Raw genomic sequence first — 15,976 nt, forward strand, 5'->3', positions numbered from 1 at the left:
ACCCACCAGACAAACTTTGAAAATGTTGCTTGCGAGCGTCATCTGTCGGGACGGAATTTTTTTTTCTGCCCGAAAGATAGGCAACCCGTCATACATGGCGCTTGCAAGCAACATTTTCAAAATGTGTCGGGAGGATTGCATACGAACAGGCGAGCATTTTTATAAATTAAATTATTCATTAAATAAATAATTACAAATTAAAAGTACAAATAAAATTATAATAATATAATATAATAAATTATCCTCGAAACTTGTTTATTTGAAGGTTTCACTTCTGACTTGTGTGATATGCCCACATGTTTGTTTTTTTCTAATAAATTTGTTCAGCGTTTACATTTATTTCTAATTTCGATTCGTTTACGGTCGATAGGGCGTTAGTAGAAAATATATTCGTATCGATACTAAAATATTTTACCGTGTGGAAAAAGGAAATATATATATATGGGCGAAAGGAAAGGAAGAGAGAAAAAAAAACTGAAAACGTTATGGGTTTCGTTGGAGAATCTTCTCTATTTTCTCTATCTCTCTGTTTCTTTTTTTTTTTTTATATATCTGTATCCGTATCTTGATCTTTATCTATCTCGCACGTGAATGGGAAGAACTGGTTGCAGGTGGTATCATGGTCTCTAACCACCGTAGAATACGATAAACGAGGTGGGTAGGGTGGTACCTACTACCCTAGTATAAAATTCGAAATTTTCTTACTTGAAGGTAGAAATCGGTAACATGGCTTTCGTAGTATTATTTCAGCACCCTTTTCGTAGGCATACCACACACACCACCAGCCCCTCTTCTGCTCTACCCAATAACCATTCGACCTTAGATATCGCTGTATTCTCCTACATGAAACTATACGCTGCGTCACGTGGTTTTCACAGAAAAGGATAGGAAAAAAAAAAGAATGTGGAAGAAAACGAAACGTAAAGTAAAGTATATATGCAAGGAACTTCTTTTATTTTTTTTCTCTCGAGATCCCGAAGGAAACCCTAGTACGAAAGAGAGTAAGTACGAGGAGGATAAAAGAATGAAACGGAAAACTGAAAGACAGAGGGTAGGAATTGGAGCGAAAATTTGTACCAAAGACGAGGAATCTTCTTCTTCTTCTTCTCCTTCTTCTTCTTCTACTTTCTCTATTCTCCATTTTTCTTCGAAATAATGGTAGAAAATTTAGGCCACTTCTTTTTCTTTTCACGACAACACCCCTTTAGCACATTTTTTTTTTTCCCCAAGTATATTTCGACTCCTCTCTGTCATCGCGTTAAGAATGATGTTTTAATAATTTACACAACATTCAAAAAGTATTTTATTTATTTTCTTTTGTCTTGCAATACTTTATAGAATCGACAAATGTTTTCTCTTTCTTTTATGCAAGCACATCGTATAGTACGGTAGTAATGGAAAGAGCTTTTGTCGAACTTGTGAATTTATTAAACAAACCCTTTTCCCCACCGATCGATGATCATTCGAAAATACCGAAACGAGGAGAGAAAGAAAAATAAAAATCCAAATTTGTTTTCTCTCCTTTTGCCCATTTACTACTACTACCATCACACGTACAATATATTTTACAATTTGAATGGTAGAAACGAGCAAGGCAACAAGCACGTAAACTTTTTTCCCATCATCAACTAGGAGAAAGAACAAAAAAAAAACATGAATTAATAATATCGACACTCAAAACTACTTTAATTAGGAATTTTCTTAGATTTTTCCTTCGTTTTTCACGTAACGAGGAACACAAAAATATTCGAAAATATACTTCGACCGATGGAAACAGCGTTGAAGAAGAAGAAGAAGAAGAAGAAGAATTAATTTCTCAATTGCGATTAAAATTTTGCAAGATACTCGAAGGAAATATTCTCCTTGAGAAATAATGAGATCGATTTTTATCGCGAACTACCTGGATATATATATATCGTTTCTTTCCTTTTCCTACAGCTACGATGATTTTTGCGAAATCATGCGAAAGATGAATGAAACTGACAAATTCATCAATATTGGTCCTTTTCCAAATTCTTTCAAAGAAATGAGTTATGATTTGGAAGGTATAGGTGTTACCTGTGACAATCTCATGGATAAGATCGAATATAATTATAGGGAACGGGAAAGGGATTGAAAATATATTGTAAAAGAAAATAATAGGGTTTAATAAGGTACTTTAGCGAGAGAGAGGAAGTTTTCTCAATGTTCGTTTATTAAACAAGCGTATCCGGCATTTTGTTATCGCAGGAAAGTCACGTTTCATAGTTCGTAGAAGAAGATTCGTTGAAGTTCATTAACGTAAATGAGAAGATATTCCCAAAAGAGACGACAACTCATACCTATCGTATCCTCTACGAAAGGATAGAAGGAACAAGGTACGAAGGAACGAAGGTACGAAGGTACGAAGGTACGAAGGAACGAAGAAACGAAGAAACGAAATCCTCTCGAAGTACTCTTATCGTAGATTTTACACGTCGTTACGTTCCATGAATATGTCGTGGCGAGTCGTGTACAGAGTTTAAGATGGATAGTTTCTGGCGAATCTGAATCCTTAATCTCTTTATGCTCGTTGAGAGACATCCCTGAAAGCTTCTCACCAAATTCGAATCAAGTTCGAGGTAAACGTATTCGTCTTCTTATGTTACTATCCGAAACAGGAGAAGCTATTTTCTAATGATTTCCAACTGAAATGAAATACGAGCTTTACTTCTATTTAACGTTACGTCCAAATGTTCAATTATTGAAAAAGATTAATTACTTTGTTAATTAAATATACAGTCATTAGTAAAATTTGAGAAAAATGTATGAGTATTAATGGTTTCTACGCGAGCAGCACGTATTTGTTCGCGATGAAACGATGGTATTATTACCAAAGTTGCAAATTTTAAATATTTTCTATGTATAGCAAAATTGGAACACTATTTTTCCGGTTCGTTGGACTCTCTAAAGAGAGATGAAACCATTTACGTAGGGAAAAAGTTTTGATAATGTTTTTTTTTTTTTTTACCGCGATGAAATAAATTTCGTGTCATTGTATATATGAAAAATGAAATATAAATGAATAAATATAAATAAAGCTACGAGAAGAGAAGAGAAGAGAAATTGTGGTATCATTATCAATCGTTGTTTGTTGGTAAATGTAGATGAATAGAAACACACGTATAAATATGTATTAATACGTAAGCGGAACTTGCGTTCGTCGGCACGCTAAACTCTGTTAAAAATAAAAATTGGAAGACTAACGTGGGGAGAGTTTAGTTGGCCGGTCGACGGCGCTGCTCGTCCTCGAAATGTTCTCGATTTAATTTTAGAAAAGCTCTCCGCACCCTCACCCTCACCCTCACCCCTTTACGACCTTAGTTCCGCCGCGTTGCCGAGACACCACGGACACGAATTTGCTGGAAGATACAAAATCATAAAAGAATTAACCGTGTGTTTTAACAATCGAAAATCATTCAATCGAATTGTCTTTTTATAACTTTACATTTTTATTTAATTTTCATTTGCAAGAAATAACGGCATTTCTGAACGTGAAACGTTGTTTTGTCTGTTGTTGCCAGTGGAAGAAGCTCTCAAGAAAATCAGATGAAAAAGATATACGTTAATGTGAACGTTAACATCTGCGGAGAATTTTTTACTCATTTTCGTATCTTCTGAATACGTATTTGTGCATGTGGTATGTGTAAAAGTCTATTTGAAAATATACGTATGAACTAAAATGATTGTTTTAGAGTCATTTCTTAACTAAGCAAATTCAAAATTGTACCTTCTATAAAACGAGACGAGAATTTCTAAGAGCACACAAGAATTTGATCGATGCTTTCTCTATTTTCGACGTTCATATCGAATCCCGTTGCATTTCTCGTTAGATTTGAAGTTTAAAAATAACGCGACGTTTTTACTCCTCATCAGATTTTTCATCGGGGAAAAATTATTGAACGCATTCGTAAGAATAAAAAATAAAAATAAATGAAATAAATAAAGATGAAAAATATTGTTGAATTTATGACAATGTTTAACTCATAGAGTAATAAGTGGTAGATTTAAGTTATGATTTTTACGTTAAATATCGAGAAATAAATATTTGGATAAATGTAGTTTCTCAGTTAGGATCGTCGATCTCCTCCTTTACTCATTTTCCTCTCTTTCTACGAGAATGATAGAGAGAAAAGAGAGAGGAAATTTAACGCGAACGTTTTGGAAGTTTGCTAGGCAACGCTTAACGTCATTCCTAACTTGGAAATTGCATTCGGCTATATTCAGAATACTACCTATCTGTACTTACTTGCTGAGTTATCGATGTATGCACGTATACGCGAAAGACGATATCAAACTAAACCGGAAATTAAAATCGGTATATATTCCGTAATTAGTACGTCATTAAAATTGCGTACTTGGTTTGTGTCTCTGTTCGTGGATCTGTATCAATGTATGTATATCATGTAACGCAACAACATCCCTATATCATCATCGTTTTAACATTAATAAGTATTTAACGTTATTCGATTAAATCAAATGTATAATATTAAGGTTGAAACACATTATCATCATTTAAAACTTCCTCTTATAAATATCTACGAAAATATTTACGAATGAATTCTTTAGAAAAAAAAAAGAAAAAAAAACAGATGTGTGCAAATCACACACATGGTAGAAGTGAAACCTTCAAAGAAAACCAAGCTTCGAAATAATTGAATTGTAATACAGTGCCATCTATTGAAAGAACCCTACACAGAACCTAGATAATTAAGATAATTACCTAAGATTAATTAATTAATTAATAATTTTTGTTTCATCGGTTTCACGTTCTTCCGTTTGACGATTTTCAAATCACCCTGATTCTAAAGAAATTTTCACTTAAAAAAAAAAAAAAAAACACGTTTCGTTATTTATTACACAATAGTTTTTGAAAAATAAAACTACGCTTTCTTCTCCGATTTGTTGCGATTCTATTCTAATAAGTTAGATTCAATGGACCGTGTATACCGTATGTAAGCTCGAAATTTTCGAATTTTCACGAAAGTGTTCTCTATCGGAAAATCGAAGTTCGTATAGAAGAGGAGGGAAATACGATCTTGTTTAAAGGCGAGGTAAAGAAAGAAAGAAAGAAAGAAAGAAAGAAAGAAAGAAAAAAGGAGGAACAAAAAAAATAAAGAAGAGTTAGACATTTACGGGTTGAATTTCGAAAGAAAGTCGTTTTCGAAGCTCGTAAGTGGAGCGTAAATTCGAAGGATGAAGTTATTCGTTGATCGTTCGAAAAGATATCGCTGGTAGGAAGTTTTGAGTATGAGTTTTAAGAGATAGAGAGAGAGAGAGAGAGAGAGAAAGAGAGAGAGAAAGAGATGGTGAAAATACATACACATACGCATGCACAAATATAGAGGAGATAGTGGACCCCGTTTATATGTATTTTAGTTCGAAAATAGAGTAGGCGTTCGAGTGGTGTTCCTTTTCCCCGCGTATGGAGCAACGCGTACGTGCGTTCACCCTTGTTTGTACCGTCGCCAAGAATATCCTTCAGAGAGAGAAAAGAGAGAGAGAGAGAGAGAGAGAGAGAGAGAGAGAGAGAATAAGGTCGTATTTTCGAACCATAAGAACGCACAAACGTTTTCAACTTTTCAAACAACGTGTGTTTTTAAGTCTCGTGACTTTTTTCTCGTCGAAATCATCTCACATCAAAAGTACCGCGTGATTTGGATTTCATTTATTTTTTGTGATATCGATATTAAAAATAGACAAACAAACTAAACTGAGTGAGTGGAGAATAAGACAAAGAAGAATAATGATGCTGGATACGAAGAAAGTGTTTCGATTTTGTTGCAATAAAATCTGTGATTGGAATTTTCAATTGATAAAAGGATTGAAATAAACTATAAAAATGGTGTAAATCACCATCAGCATTTATATATTATTTAGATTGTAGCGAGTACGTTGAATTTAAATGCAGCACGTATTGGAGAGACTTCCTGTGTTCCGGAAACGTAAAGATTCAACGTTCTAAAAATAAATATACTTTTATATCGTTCGTCGACGACCGCACGTAGGAGGAGTTTCCACGTTAACGTTGATACGAAAAGTGCTTTATTTGCTTTTATTATTAGCTTAATGAATAAATTAGTGTTAATCAATTTAGACGTAATTAATAGATCGGTTAAGTAAATTCAAAGATAAACAGTTAAAACAAATGTCGAAGATGCTTCGTTTGGAGTTGGTTGGCTTCGTGCTTTTAGCTTGCACGCAAATTCTGACGGAACATCGTGAATCACGTGAAACTCGTGCACCTTACATCAATTATCCGAGGTATCATCAAGAAAGCATGGAACACGTGACGAAAGATGTTAAAATCAAACAAGGTCGATTACGAGGAACCGTGATCAAACCGAGAACCAATCACGATCTTCAATTGGTCGACGTTTTTCTCGGTAAGTGTAATTGCATGCCACAAATCGAAATTCTCATTTCCATTAAACGTTTCTACGAAGAACAATTCTTCCATCCTGTTTTCTACTAATTTAACGTTTCTACTCTCTCATTTAATTAATCACGTTGTGCAATCTACATTTATAAATAGTATTACAATTTGTACAATTTTTTTTTATACAAGCTATATAACAAAAGTCGTAAAGAAAAAGGAAGTTACTATATCATAATATTTAATATACATACTCGTATTTCGTAATATCGAATCGTAAAGATAGCCTCTATGTTTCGAAGATCTCTTCAATGTGTATCAGCTTGGAAAAGTTCCTTTAAACCCGACAATATCCTTGAAAGCTCTACATTCTTATACATACCGATAGCAATCGAGAATCGCGTTCTGCTTATCGCATATAACGGATAAACTAGAAGAAACAGCGGCGTTTCCCGTCGTCAAAAGACGATATATTCTATGAACCATGTTGATACGAATATACCTCCGACTACATACATAGTCAAAGTCGTTCGTCATTGATAGAATATTCACAATTCCAATAGCACAGAGTATTTTAATAGACGTAGGAGAAAAAACGTTAGACTTTTCCATTGACCTCTCCGAAAATTCTGAAAAATGTGTGCCCAAAGTTTTATTAAAAAATGCGCGCTTCTAAACCAAAACCAGACCATCTAAAAATAATGCTTTTCTTTCGGATCCTTCAAATATTATAGATAGATAGATAGATCAAGCAACTCTGCCAAGTTGAGATTCGACATAACGTTTAAATCGTCAAAGTAAAAAAAAAAAAAGAAAAAAAGAAAAAAAGAAAAAAAGAAAAAGGATGAGGAGGATGTACTTTTTATGCTCTTTGAAATTCCACGAAAGCTTCTTGCGAGAAGGATGGAAGTTAAATTCGGCTCGCGGTGAGAGGATCGTAATCGTAGAGTTTCGCAATAGTTTTCTCCTTCTCTCTCTCTCTCTCTCTCTCTCTCACTCTCTCTCTCTCTTTCTCTTTTAGCAATCAGGATCTCTCTCCGATGGGATTCGATACGCCGTTAAAGAGAAGTTCGCTTGGAAGGCGAAACTTTCCATGAGCGACCTCCCGCGTTTGATCAACGTATCCGCATGGCTTTGAGAATTCCGATACGTTGAAGGATCCAAAAGAAGAAGCGTCCTTGGTGTTTCGGGAATAGATACTCTCTGCTTCCATCTTCTGGTGTCTCTCTTAAGAAAAAGATCAAGAAAGAGAGACAAGAGAGAGAGAGAGAGAGAGAGAGAGAGAGAGAGAGAGAGTAAGAGTAAATGCTTTTAAAAGTAACACGCACGAATCGAAAACTTCAACAAAAGCTGCTGGTTCGTGTCCTTTATGCGAAATCAATAAGTTTTTTCTAGCGAAAATTTTTCATTTCGAAAAAGAATGAAATCTGGGACATCCCGGAAGTACCATTGTGTATCCTCTGCTGTGAGACACATAGAGGAAGAGTTTTAAACGAGCTGAAATTGAACGAAAACGATTCTGATCAAAATCTTTGTTTTTTGTTTAATCAAAGATAATATAAAAACTATTCAATTTCATTTCAATCGACACGATTATTTAAGTTTCAAATGAATCAATAAAATAAACGAGATTAACGTTACATTACGTGTTAATTTATACTACGTGTATATATTGGTAAATCGATAATACAATATTGTAAAATGTTCATAAGAATATATGTACTTTTATGGGTATGCAAGGAAGAGAGAGAGAGAGAGAGAGAATTGGACATTTTATTTTACGTAAATATGTATCTACCTATGTAAATATTCGTATGCAGACCGAATAGGAATACCCCGTAAAAACTGTGTCGTTACCACACATATTGCAAAGTTAATTAGATATACTGGAAATAATTACGAATAATATAAATATTATACGATATTTTGTTAAATTATTAATTGCTCTTAACGACCGAAAAGAACAATAAGAATGTATTTTCCATTTGGAAAATATTTATTCGATCGAATGACTTTTACAAAGAAAATAGTTATACGATAGAAGTTACGCGTGTATTTTAAGCGACTCATTCGGCTCGGACCGTACCACATTCGTAGGCGTTTTTAATTTCCCGAGTGAATTTGAAGTTTCGATGGAAAATACTTGAACTTTCACAAACAACAAGGGGAAACTCTACCATCACCAAAGTGAATTTCACAAAAGCATGATCTATCGGGAATCTCCTCTCGTTGTAGTTTAAGTTGGTGTCTAGAATGCAATTACAATGTGTTCTTCCAAGCCTATATATCTATATATATGTAAGTCTGTAAAACGAGTCTAATTTCTTTTGACAAATTGTTTTAAAATAAATAAAAATATATATATCTATGCACGTTTTTAAACATCGAGATGCATCATTCGGAAACAATCAAGCTGACACATTTCAAGAAGATTATTTGTCTTTTTCAATGAAAATACGAGTCTCGCGGGCCCATGTAATTTCAAGCGAATAATCAAGTTCGTTTACCTTTATTTGCTTTTTGTATTACGAGCCAACAAAACGAAGTAGCAGATATTTATTTGCCGGTAAATCACGAAGTAACGACGCCTCCGGCCGACCATTATTCAAACGTGTCCGAATTCTGCCACAGAGCAGCTCTTCGCGGTGCATTGAGACATGAAAAATTCATCGTCACGATAAAGTCGGTTTGCTGGACGATCTATCGATCGGAGATACCAATAAGCTTTCGATTCGACGTTTGCGTACAAACTAAAGTATAACACATTCTTCCGTATAAATAAAAAAAAAAAAAAAAGAAAGAAACGTTATCGATTATCACGTTGCACAATTATTCCTTCTTTCTCTGGGAGAATTTCAAGTTTAAATCTGTAGACGATTCATAGGAAGAAATTAATCATGGGTTACGACGCGTGGGAACGATTATCACGTTCCTCGACTCAAATTTACTGCACACAGTGTCTGGGGTCTCTTATTTACTTATATAAAGAACAACACTACGTATATAAAAGAAGGAAAAGAATATTCTTTCAAGATGGAAAAACGACGAATAATTATACAAAATTGATTTGATTAACAATAAAAATAAGCAAAGACTCGTTTAAACCGTTCTAATTGATTTTAATTGATAGAAACAAAAAGTCTTTGAAAAAATAATATCAAATGTAAAAAAGATTGATATTTTTCATTTGTACCAATGCAATATCTATCTACAATTATAATTATTCGTATCGATGAAACGAAACGTTGTAATCGTTCTCGCGAATAAAACGCGATATCGATGCCGTGATAGATTATTTTTTTCCATATCGTTCCACACGTGTAGGAAACAATTTCGCTCGTTTGAAATTCACTCGATCGAGAACGAGATGTCTACTTTTACTAGCTTTTTAATCGATCACAAAAAATACGTTTGAGAATGAATCGAAAAGGAAGGTAGATAGACGGAAACAGAAATAGAAATAGATAGAGAGAGAGAGAATCATGAATTAATCGGTTTGATGGGATGTTAGATAGCAATGCTGACAAATCGACAAGTTGAAAGTGTCGAAACTAAACTGTGCAACTATGTTTCAGGAGTCCCATATGCCGAGCCTCCAGTTGGTTCGCTAAGGTTCACACCACCGAGATCACCGCAACCCTGGAGAGGAGTACGACAGTCAGTGGAATTCGCTCCCGTTTGCCCACAAGTACTACCGAATCTTACTGACGAGGTGAAACCAGCACGCTATGAGTATCTCGAGAGGCACTTGCAGTATCTCAAGAACCAGAATGAGGATTGTCTCTATCTTAACATCTATGCACCCCATCAACCAGAGGGTAAGTTCTTTCCTTGCCATCTCCAATGCATTCCTCAAAGTTAAACTTACAAATCTCGCTCAAATCAATATGCAAGTATATCTAACATCAAATATTAAAAATCAAACTATCTATCTATCTCGAATTAATTGAAATAATAATTTCATCTCATAATCAAAGCATTTATTTTTCACCCTACCTGGATAAAAAAGAAAAGCTCAACTGTTTTAAGAAACGTAAGGGCTCGTTTTATTCTGCGTGAAAGAGATAAGAGCTTGAGCATTAATCATCGCTTATGAAACTTTTCCGTAGATTAACTTAATCCCGAATCTATGCGGTCTCGAAAGCGTTGCGATTAATAAAGGTATCTCTCGAACCGAGCGCGCGCGCCTACTTTTCTCTCACTATTCTCAAATTCCCTCCCCATTTATATCAAAGAAGTAAAATCGAAGGCCTTAGTAGCAAATTATTTTCTCGTTTGTAATCGATGAAGCGGAATGTTATGGTATTACGCGAATTAACTTGGTATATACGGCAACTTGGTAAGTCGACCATGAAAATGCACAGCTTTGGTGTTGCAAATTCAAACAAAATCGGAATCACAATGCATTCATTGAATAACGAGCCGTAACCCCAATTATAACAATTTCAATTTTATCAATAATTATTCTAAATATTAAATCATTCAATGTTAGACTTCTTAGAATAGTTCTGTGTTGCTTTAAAGGGATCAATGCAAGTCAGGTTTAAATATTTAGTATTAATTGTTATTCGATGATAACGCATGCCCTTCCGACAAGATGCAACCGCTGCAGTCACCGGTTGCAACCGGCACATTTAAATAAAACTTAATGCGCCATTTTAACGGGGAACGCGTGAACGTGCTCGACGGGCGTTCTCATGGAGAATGCACTTTAGGGTAATTACCGTGTACTTTATGCTTACCGCGTTCGACAAAATTCGCCCTAATTATTTCCAAGGATCTCTGCTTGTCTTCTATTAAAACGCGATAATAAGCGATCATTTTTCTTCTCTTATCGATCGATATAAAATATATACATACGTATTTTTCAACAATTTATTTGCCATTAAAGAACATACGTGTTTTCATCTACAATTATTCATTTGAACGTTATAGTCTACTCCAACACGTACGACCAAACCTTAACGAATATTACAGTTATCAACATGGATTTTGCAATATTTATATGCACCAGTCGGACATATATGTTCGCCATTCTTCGTTGTCATTGCAACATGAACAAATTCTCCATCGAAATATCGACACGAAACCGGTAGTTTTATGGTTGCCGTATTCGTATTCATATGGTTGAAGGATAAGGGAAGAAGGGAGAAGAAGGGATCGTAGCTGGATGATCGAAAAAGGGAATGCATCGATGCTCTGTGGTGGGTGCTCGCCTAGACGAGCTTCACTCACGATCCCCGTGGTTCGTGGGTCGTATCTTCAAAAGATGAAAAATTAAAAAAAAAAAAATAGAAAAAAAAATAGGGAAAAAAAGCAAAACACATAGAGAAGAGATGCTGGTAGCCGCAATAGATACGTCTGCCTACTTCGCGAATCGATTTTCATTTACGTAAAGGGCTCGACCGAGGTCTCTGGGCTCTGGGCTTTTATCGGTAATTATAGGAAGCATTAAGAGTGTCGATATCGGTTGCTACGCTTTCATTTTTCTCATTCCACTTCGTTCTTTCTCTCTCTACAATTCTAAAAGGATCTAATTAAAGGTAGTCTACTGTGGCAAGGCGAATTGCCAATTAGCGGCGAGAGTAGTCTTACGTTCAAATCAAGATGTGATATGTTCAAAAGATCATCGTATTTTCTTCACGAAACTTAACAAATATTTGTCGTCTACATTAAATAACCCCCAACCCTTTAATTTCATAATCTTAATAATTGAATACAGAATATTTCGTATCGGTATTTAAAATAAACTTTCATCCACGTTGAAAACTTTCTTGAAATTAATTTCGAGCAGTTTAAAGAGAGAAATAAAAAAGAAAACAAGTTAAAAGAAGGAAAAGGAAGATAAGAAAAAGATAGATACAAGTTAGAATCAGCTGGGTTATATCTTACGCGCATTTATCGAGCCTCGTCGAGTTGTGGTTTTAACCAGGGAATTTTCTTTCTTCCGTTTTAAAGTAAGAGAGAGATCTTTCGTAGGAGGTAGACGACTTTCGAAATTGCCGAGATGACGGGATAATTCCGCGTGGAAGAAGATGCAGTTTGCAAAAGGGGGTGTGGTTGGGAGAAAACCTTGGAATAATTTAATTCGACGTCGGTAAACAGAACTCATTCGTCTCTTCCGTTGGAGAGCAAACGTGTGTGTTATATACGATGAAACGAAGAGAGAAAAGAAGAAGAAGAAGAAGAAGAAGAAGAAAGTAGGAGAATCGCGATGAAAGATGCTCCGACGTTGCAAATAAATTGGAAGTGTCCAGCCACGGGTTAAAGGGGCTGTTTCGCGGAAGATATATGCGCCCTCTTAAATATTGGATGGTAGAAAAGGTGTAGAGGAAGGGGATGAGAGAAAAAGGAAAAGCCGCTTTTCACTTGTTCGAGGCATCTCAGACGCCCTTCGGAAAATATCGGGAAATTCATTAATACGCGATCTACCTGTATACCTTAGCAGCAACGTCGTATAAATCTTACCACGAGACAGAATTTACAGCATCATGTATTTACGCCATTCTACAGCAGTCTGACGTTACGTGTGTTCAAGGGCTGATTCGAACTATCGTCTTTCTCTCTCTTTTCCTTCCATCTTATTTCTTTCTCAGCCAGGGTTTTAACCTTTTATCGGTGGAACTCCGTCGATAAATATCGATTACATACCGCTATCGATAGCCTCGATATTTTTCAATATTTATTGATGTTATGGAAAAGTGCATGCACGGCTATTGAATATGTTGAAAAGTATCCGTAAATATTGATAAGTATGTATAGATATGAATGATAACCTTTCGGTTTATTGAACGATAAAATTCTTCATCCATTATCAAGAAAAAATCATTCTTTCTATTATCATATAATACTTTACAGTATTGATTGTGATAAAATATTAATACAATATAATAATTTAATATAAATATCGATAGCTGCACAGTAGTCAGTGAAATAGAAAAATCTTCGAAAGCTTGTGGTCTTCTTAAGACTTCTTTAAAGCGTTACTTCTTGTACGGGCTTTTCGTCGTTTAAAGATTTTAATCAATCTTTCTCTCTTTCTGTCTATCTTTTTTTCTCTTTAAGATTGCACTTCTTTTAAAGGATCGTGAGAATGAGATCCGTATACCCTTCAAGTTCTCTTCAGGATAAAGATGAAACCACCATTTTGTAGCAGGATTGAAAGAAAAAGAGAAAAAACGATACGACGTGAGAATTGTCTTATGTAATAATAAAAGTTGACGTTGCTATTAAAGTCTAGAGATTTTCAGCCCAATGTGTGTGTGTGTGTGTGTGCGCGCGTTGTGTACGTTCCTATAAATCGTTTTATATATATATAATAGAAAAATGATAAAACGTTCTATTTTATTATCTTCTTTTCTGTTGATATTTTTGTACAAACATTCTAAATCTTATCCCAAGATCAATAATGAAAATCTAATTGACCACAGATGATGTAGCAAAATGATTGTGGAGTACCTAGCTTTGTTACAGAGAACTCGAAATATGCCCACAATTATGGCGATAACATCGGTGCGTGTCGGCATTATTACGTAGCCGCAAAATGTATTTCGACTATTTCATTCTATGTGTGAACATTATATCTATGTACGTATATGCAACATACGTAGGACACTGTACAACCGCGATGACGTTTAGTGAAATAACGAAAAGCGTACGGTTAACCCTACTGACTTTTGGCTACCCAATAACCTACGATACATCTGCTCTAATATCTTTTACCAATGGGACCACGAATAACTGATTTTATGAGCTAAATGAGGCTAATTGCTATCATATTATATATTTTTTAAACACACATGAAATTTCACGTAATATCTGAGTAAGTTTATATGAGCTAAAAATTGATGATCTGTAAGAATAAAGCACAATCTCACAATCTACAAGAATAAGGATAACTATCAATAGATTAAATTCTACTTGACGAATCAATACAAATCCCTTGAATCGGTTCTTTCCAGTTCTCTCGCATTCAACGGATGCTTTCTTAAAGTTCAATCATTTCCGCCGAAGATGCCAACGGAGAATACATGAGAGTAGGTAGAAATGTTTGCTGAAGTTTTCCTTCCACGTGACCACGTTTCAAGTCAAAGTTGTAAATTGCACACCGCATGCGAGTACCGTGTATATATTTGAAAAATAGCTTACCAAGGCGTTTGCCTCGTTCAAACTTAAACGTGAAAAATGTTTGTCCTAAAACATTTCTACAAATCAAAGTATTATATTACTACTACTATAACTATAGGGTCTTATTAAATTGAATATAAAATACAAAATGAAAAATGAAATATAAATACGTATTTTGGCTTGAATTTCTCTCTCTCTCTCTCTCTCTCTCTCTGAAATAATCTTTATTCGTTTAATTCCCTCTCTCTCCCTCATACTCTCTGGTTTTATGTGACAACGCGCAATGCGGCGCCCATATGGTTCTGATAACGACGTTATCTGACCGAGCTGTGCTAGGTCGCGCGTGTTACCGGCACGTCTCACCGGTTATTATTCTCGGCCGATCGCCACGCACTGATTTACTATTAATCACAACCGTGGAAAATCAAATGGCGACGATTTCCAGTTTCAAACGTGAAATCCCATTTCAATATTTTTCTTTCTCTCTCTCTCTCTCTCTCTTTCTCTCTTGTTCAAATTGCCCTTATTACGATATTAATTCTAATTGCTCTCTGGGAAATTTAAACAACGATCGTATCGCCCTTCGTTCAAATTAGTTTGAAGAGTTTCGTGAAAACGAATAACCGGTTGGTTCTTTACGTTTCCATTGGCAAGGAGGAAATCAATTTCTAATGGAAAACTAAAGTAAGAAGAAGTAGTGGGGGGTGGTTGGAAAAAGTCGTCGGGTCGTCGTTCACGAAAGAATTTTAGATCGTCACGAAGTTCGTGCCTGTTAGCTCAGTCTTTACTCTAGAGAACACGTTGCAATCAAATTAGCTTTGTTACGTCGGACGAAAAGCGAATGCGTTCCCTCCCAATCCCTTATCTTTCTTCTACTTTTCTTTTTTTTTCTTTTTAAAACATCCTCGATGTTACCACCCAACCACCTCTTACACGTGTCTTTATATTTCAAAATAATAACATTCGTCCTGAAACATTTTCACCGTTTACTTTCAACTCACGCGAGTGAATGTGTAAGATCACGCATGCATTACGTGCATATAAATATAGTATATAAAACGTTTCCTACATTTTAAGGTAACATCCTTGGCATATATTCATCTATATGCATACGTGACATTGCAAAATAACATTTACACACATGGAATACATAAAAATATTTTAAGAAGAACAATTTTTCTACGTTATAGAAAGGACTTTTGTAATAGAATGACCAGTTACTTTGTAACTCATCGAGAAAATAATCGATAAAAGTCACCCCTCGACACCTTGTTGACGAGAACATAATGAAAAATAAAAAAAAAATAGATGAAAGAGAAAAGTTATCATTACTATAATAGTACGAGGATAAAAGTTGACGATTCATAACAAGTTTATCCATCGTGGATAAGAAATTTGAAGTGGAAGTAGGTACCCTGCAACGAGCGCTTTGCTAGAGCCCTTAAGGGTTTTTCG

General features: G+C 35.2%; 1 protein-coding gene across 3 annotated transcripts in view; it reads left to right on the forward strand.

Moving 5' to 3' along the window:
* Positions 1 to 3,361: 3,361 nt before the first annotated feature.
* The window catches only part of LOC107071018 (neuroligin 1), a 56,137-nt gene continuing 43,522 nt past the window's right edge, over positions 3,362 to 15,976 (forward strand). The window contains exons 1-3 of one of the 3 annotated variants that reach the window (XM_015329670.2): positions 3,362 to 3,658; positions 5,398 to 6,404; positions 9,970 to 10,212. In XM_015329670.2, coding sequence (XP_015185156.1) covers positions 6,167 to 6,404; positions 9,970 to 10,212 — 481 coding nt within the window. In that variant the 5' untranslated portion in view covers positions 3,362 to 3,658; positions 5,398 to 6,166. The other 2 variants (XM_015329673.2, XM_089176623.1) reach the window with 2 other exon arrangements.

This window comes from Polistes dominula, unplaced genomic scaffold (assembly GCF_049000335.1).
Source record: "Polistes dominula isolate Pdom_NZ unplaced genomic scaffold, Pdom_raw_medaka contig_80, whole genome shotgun sequence".
Taxonomy (NCBI): Eukaryota; Metazoa; Arthropoda; class Insecta; order Hymenoptera; family Vespidae; genus Polistes; species Polistes dominula.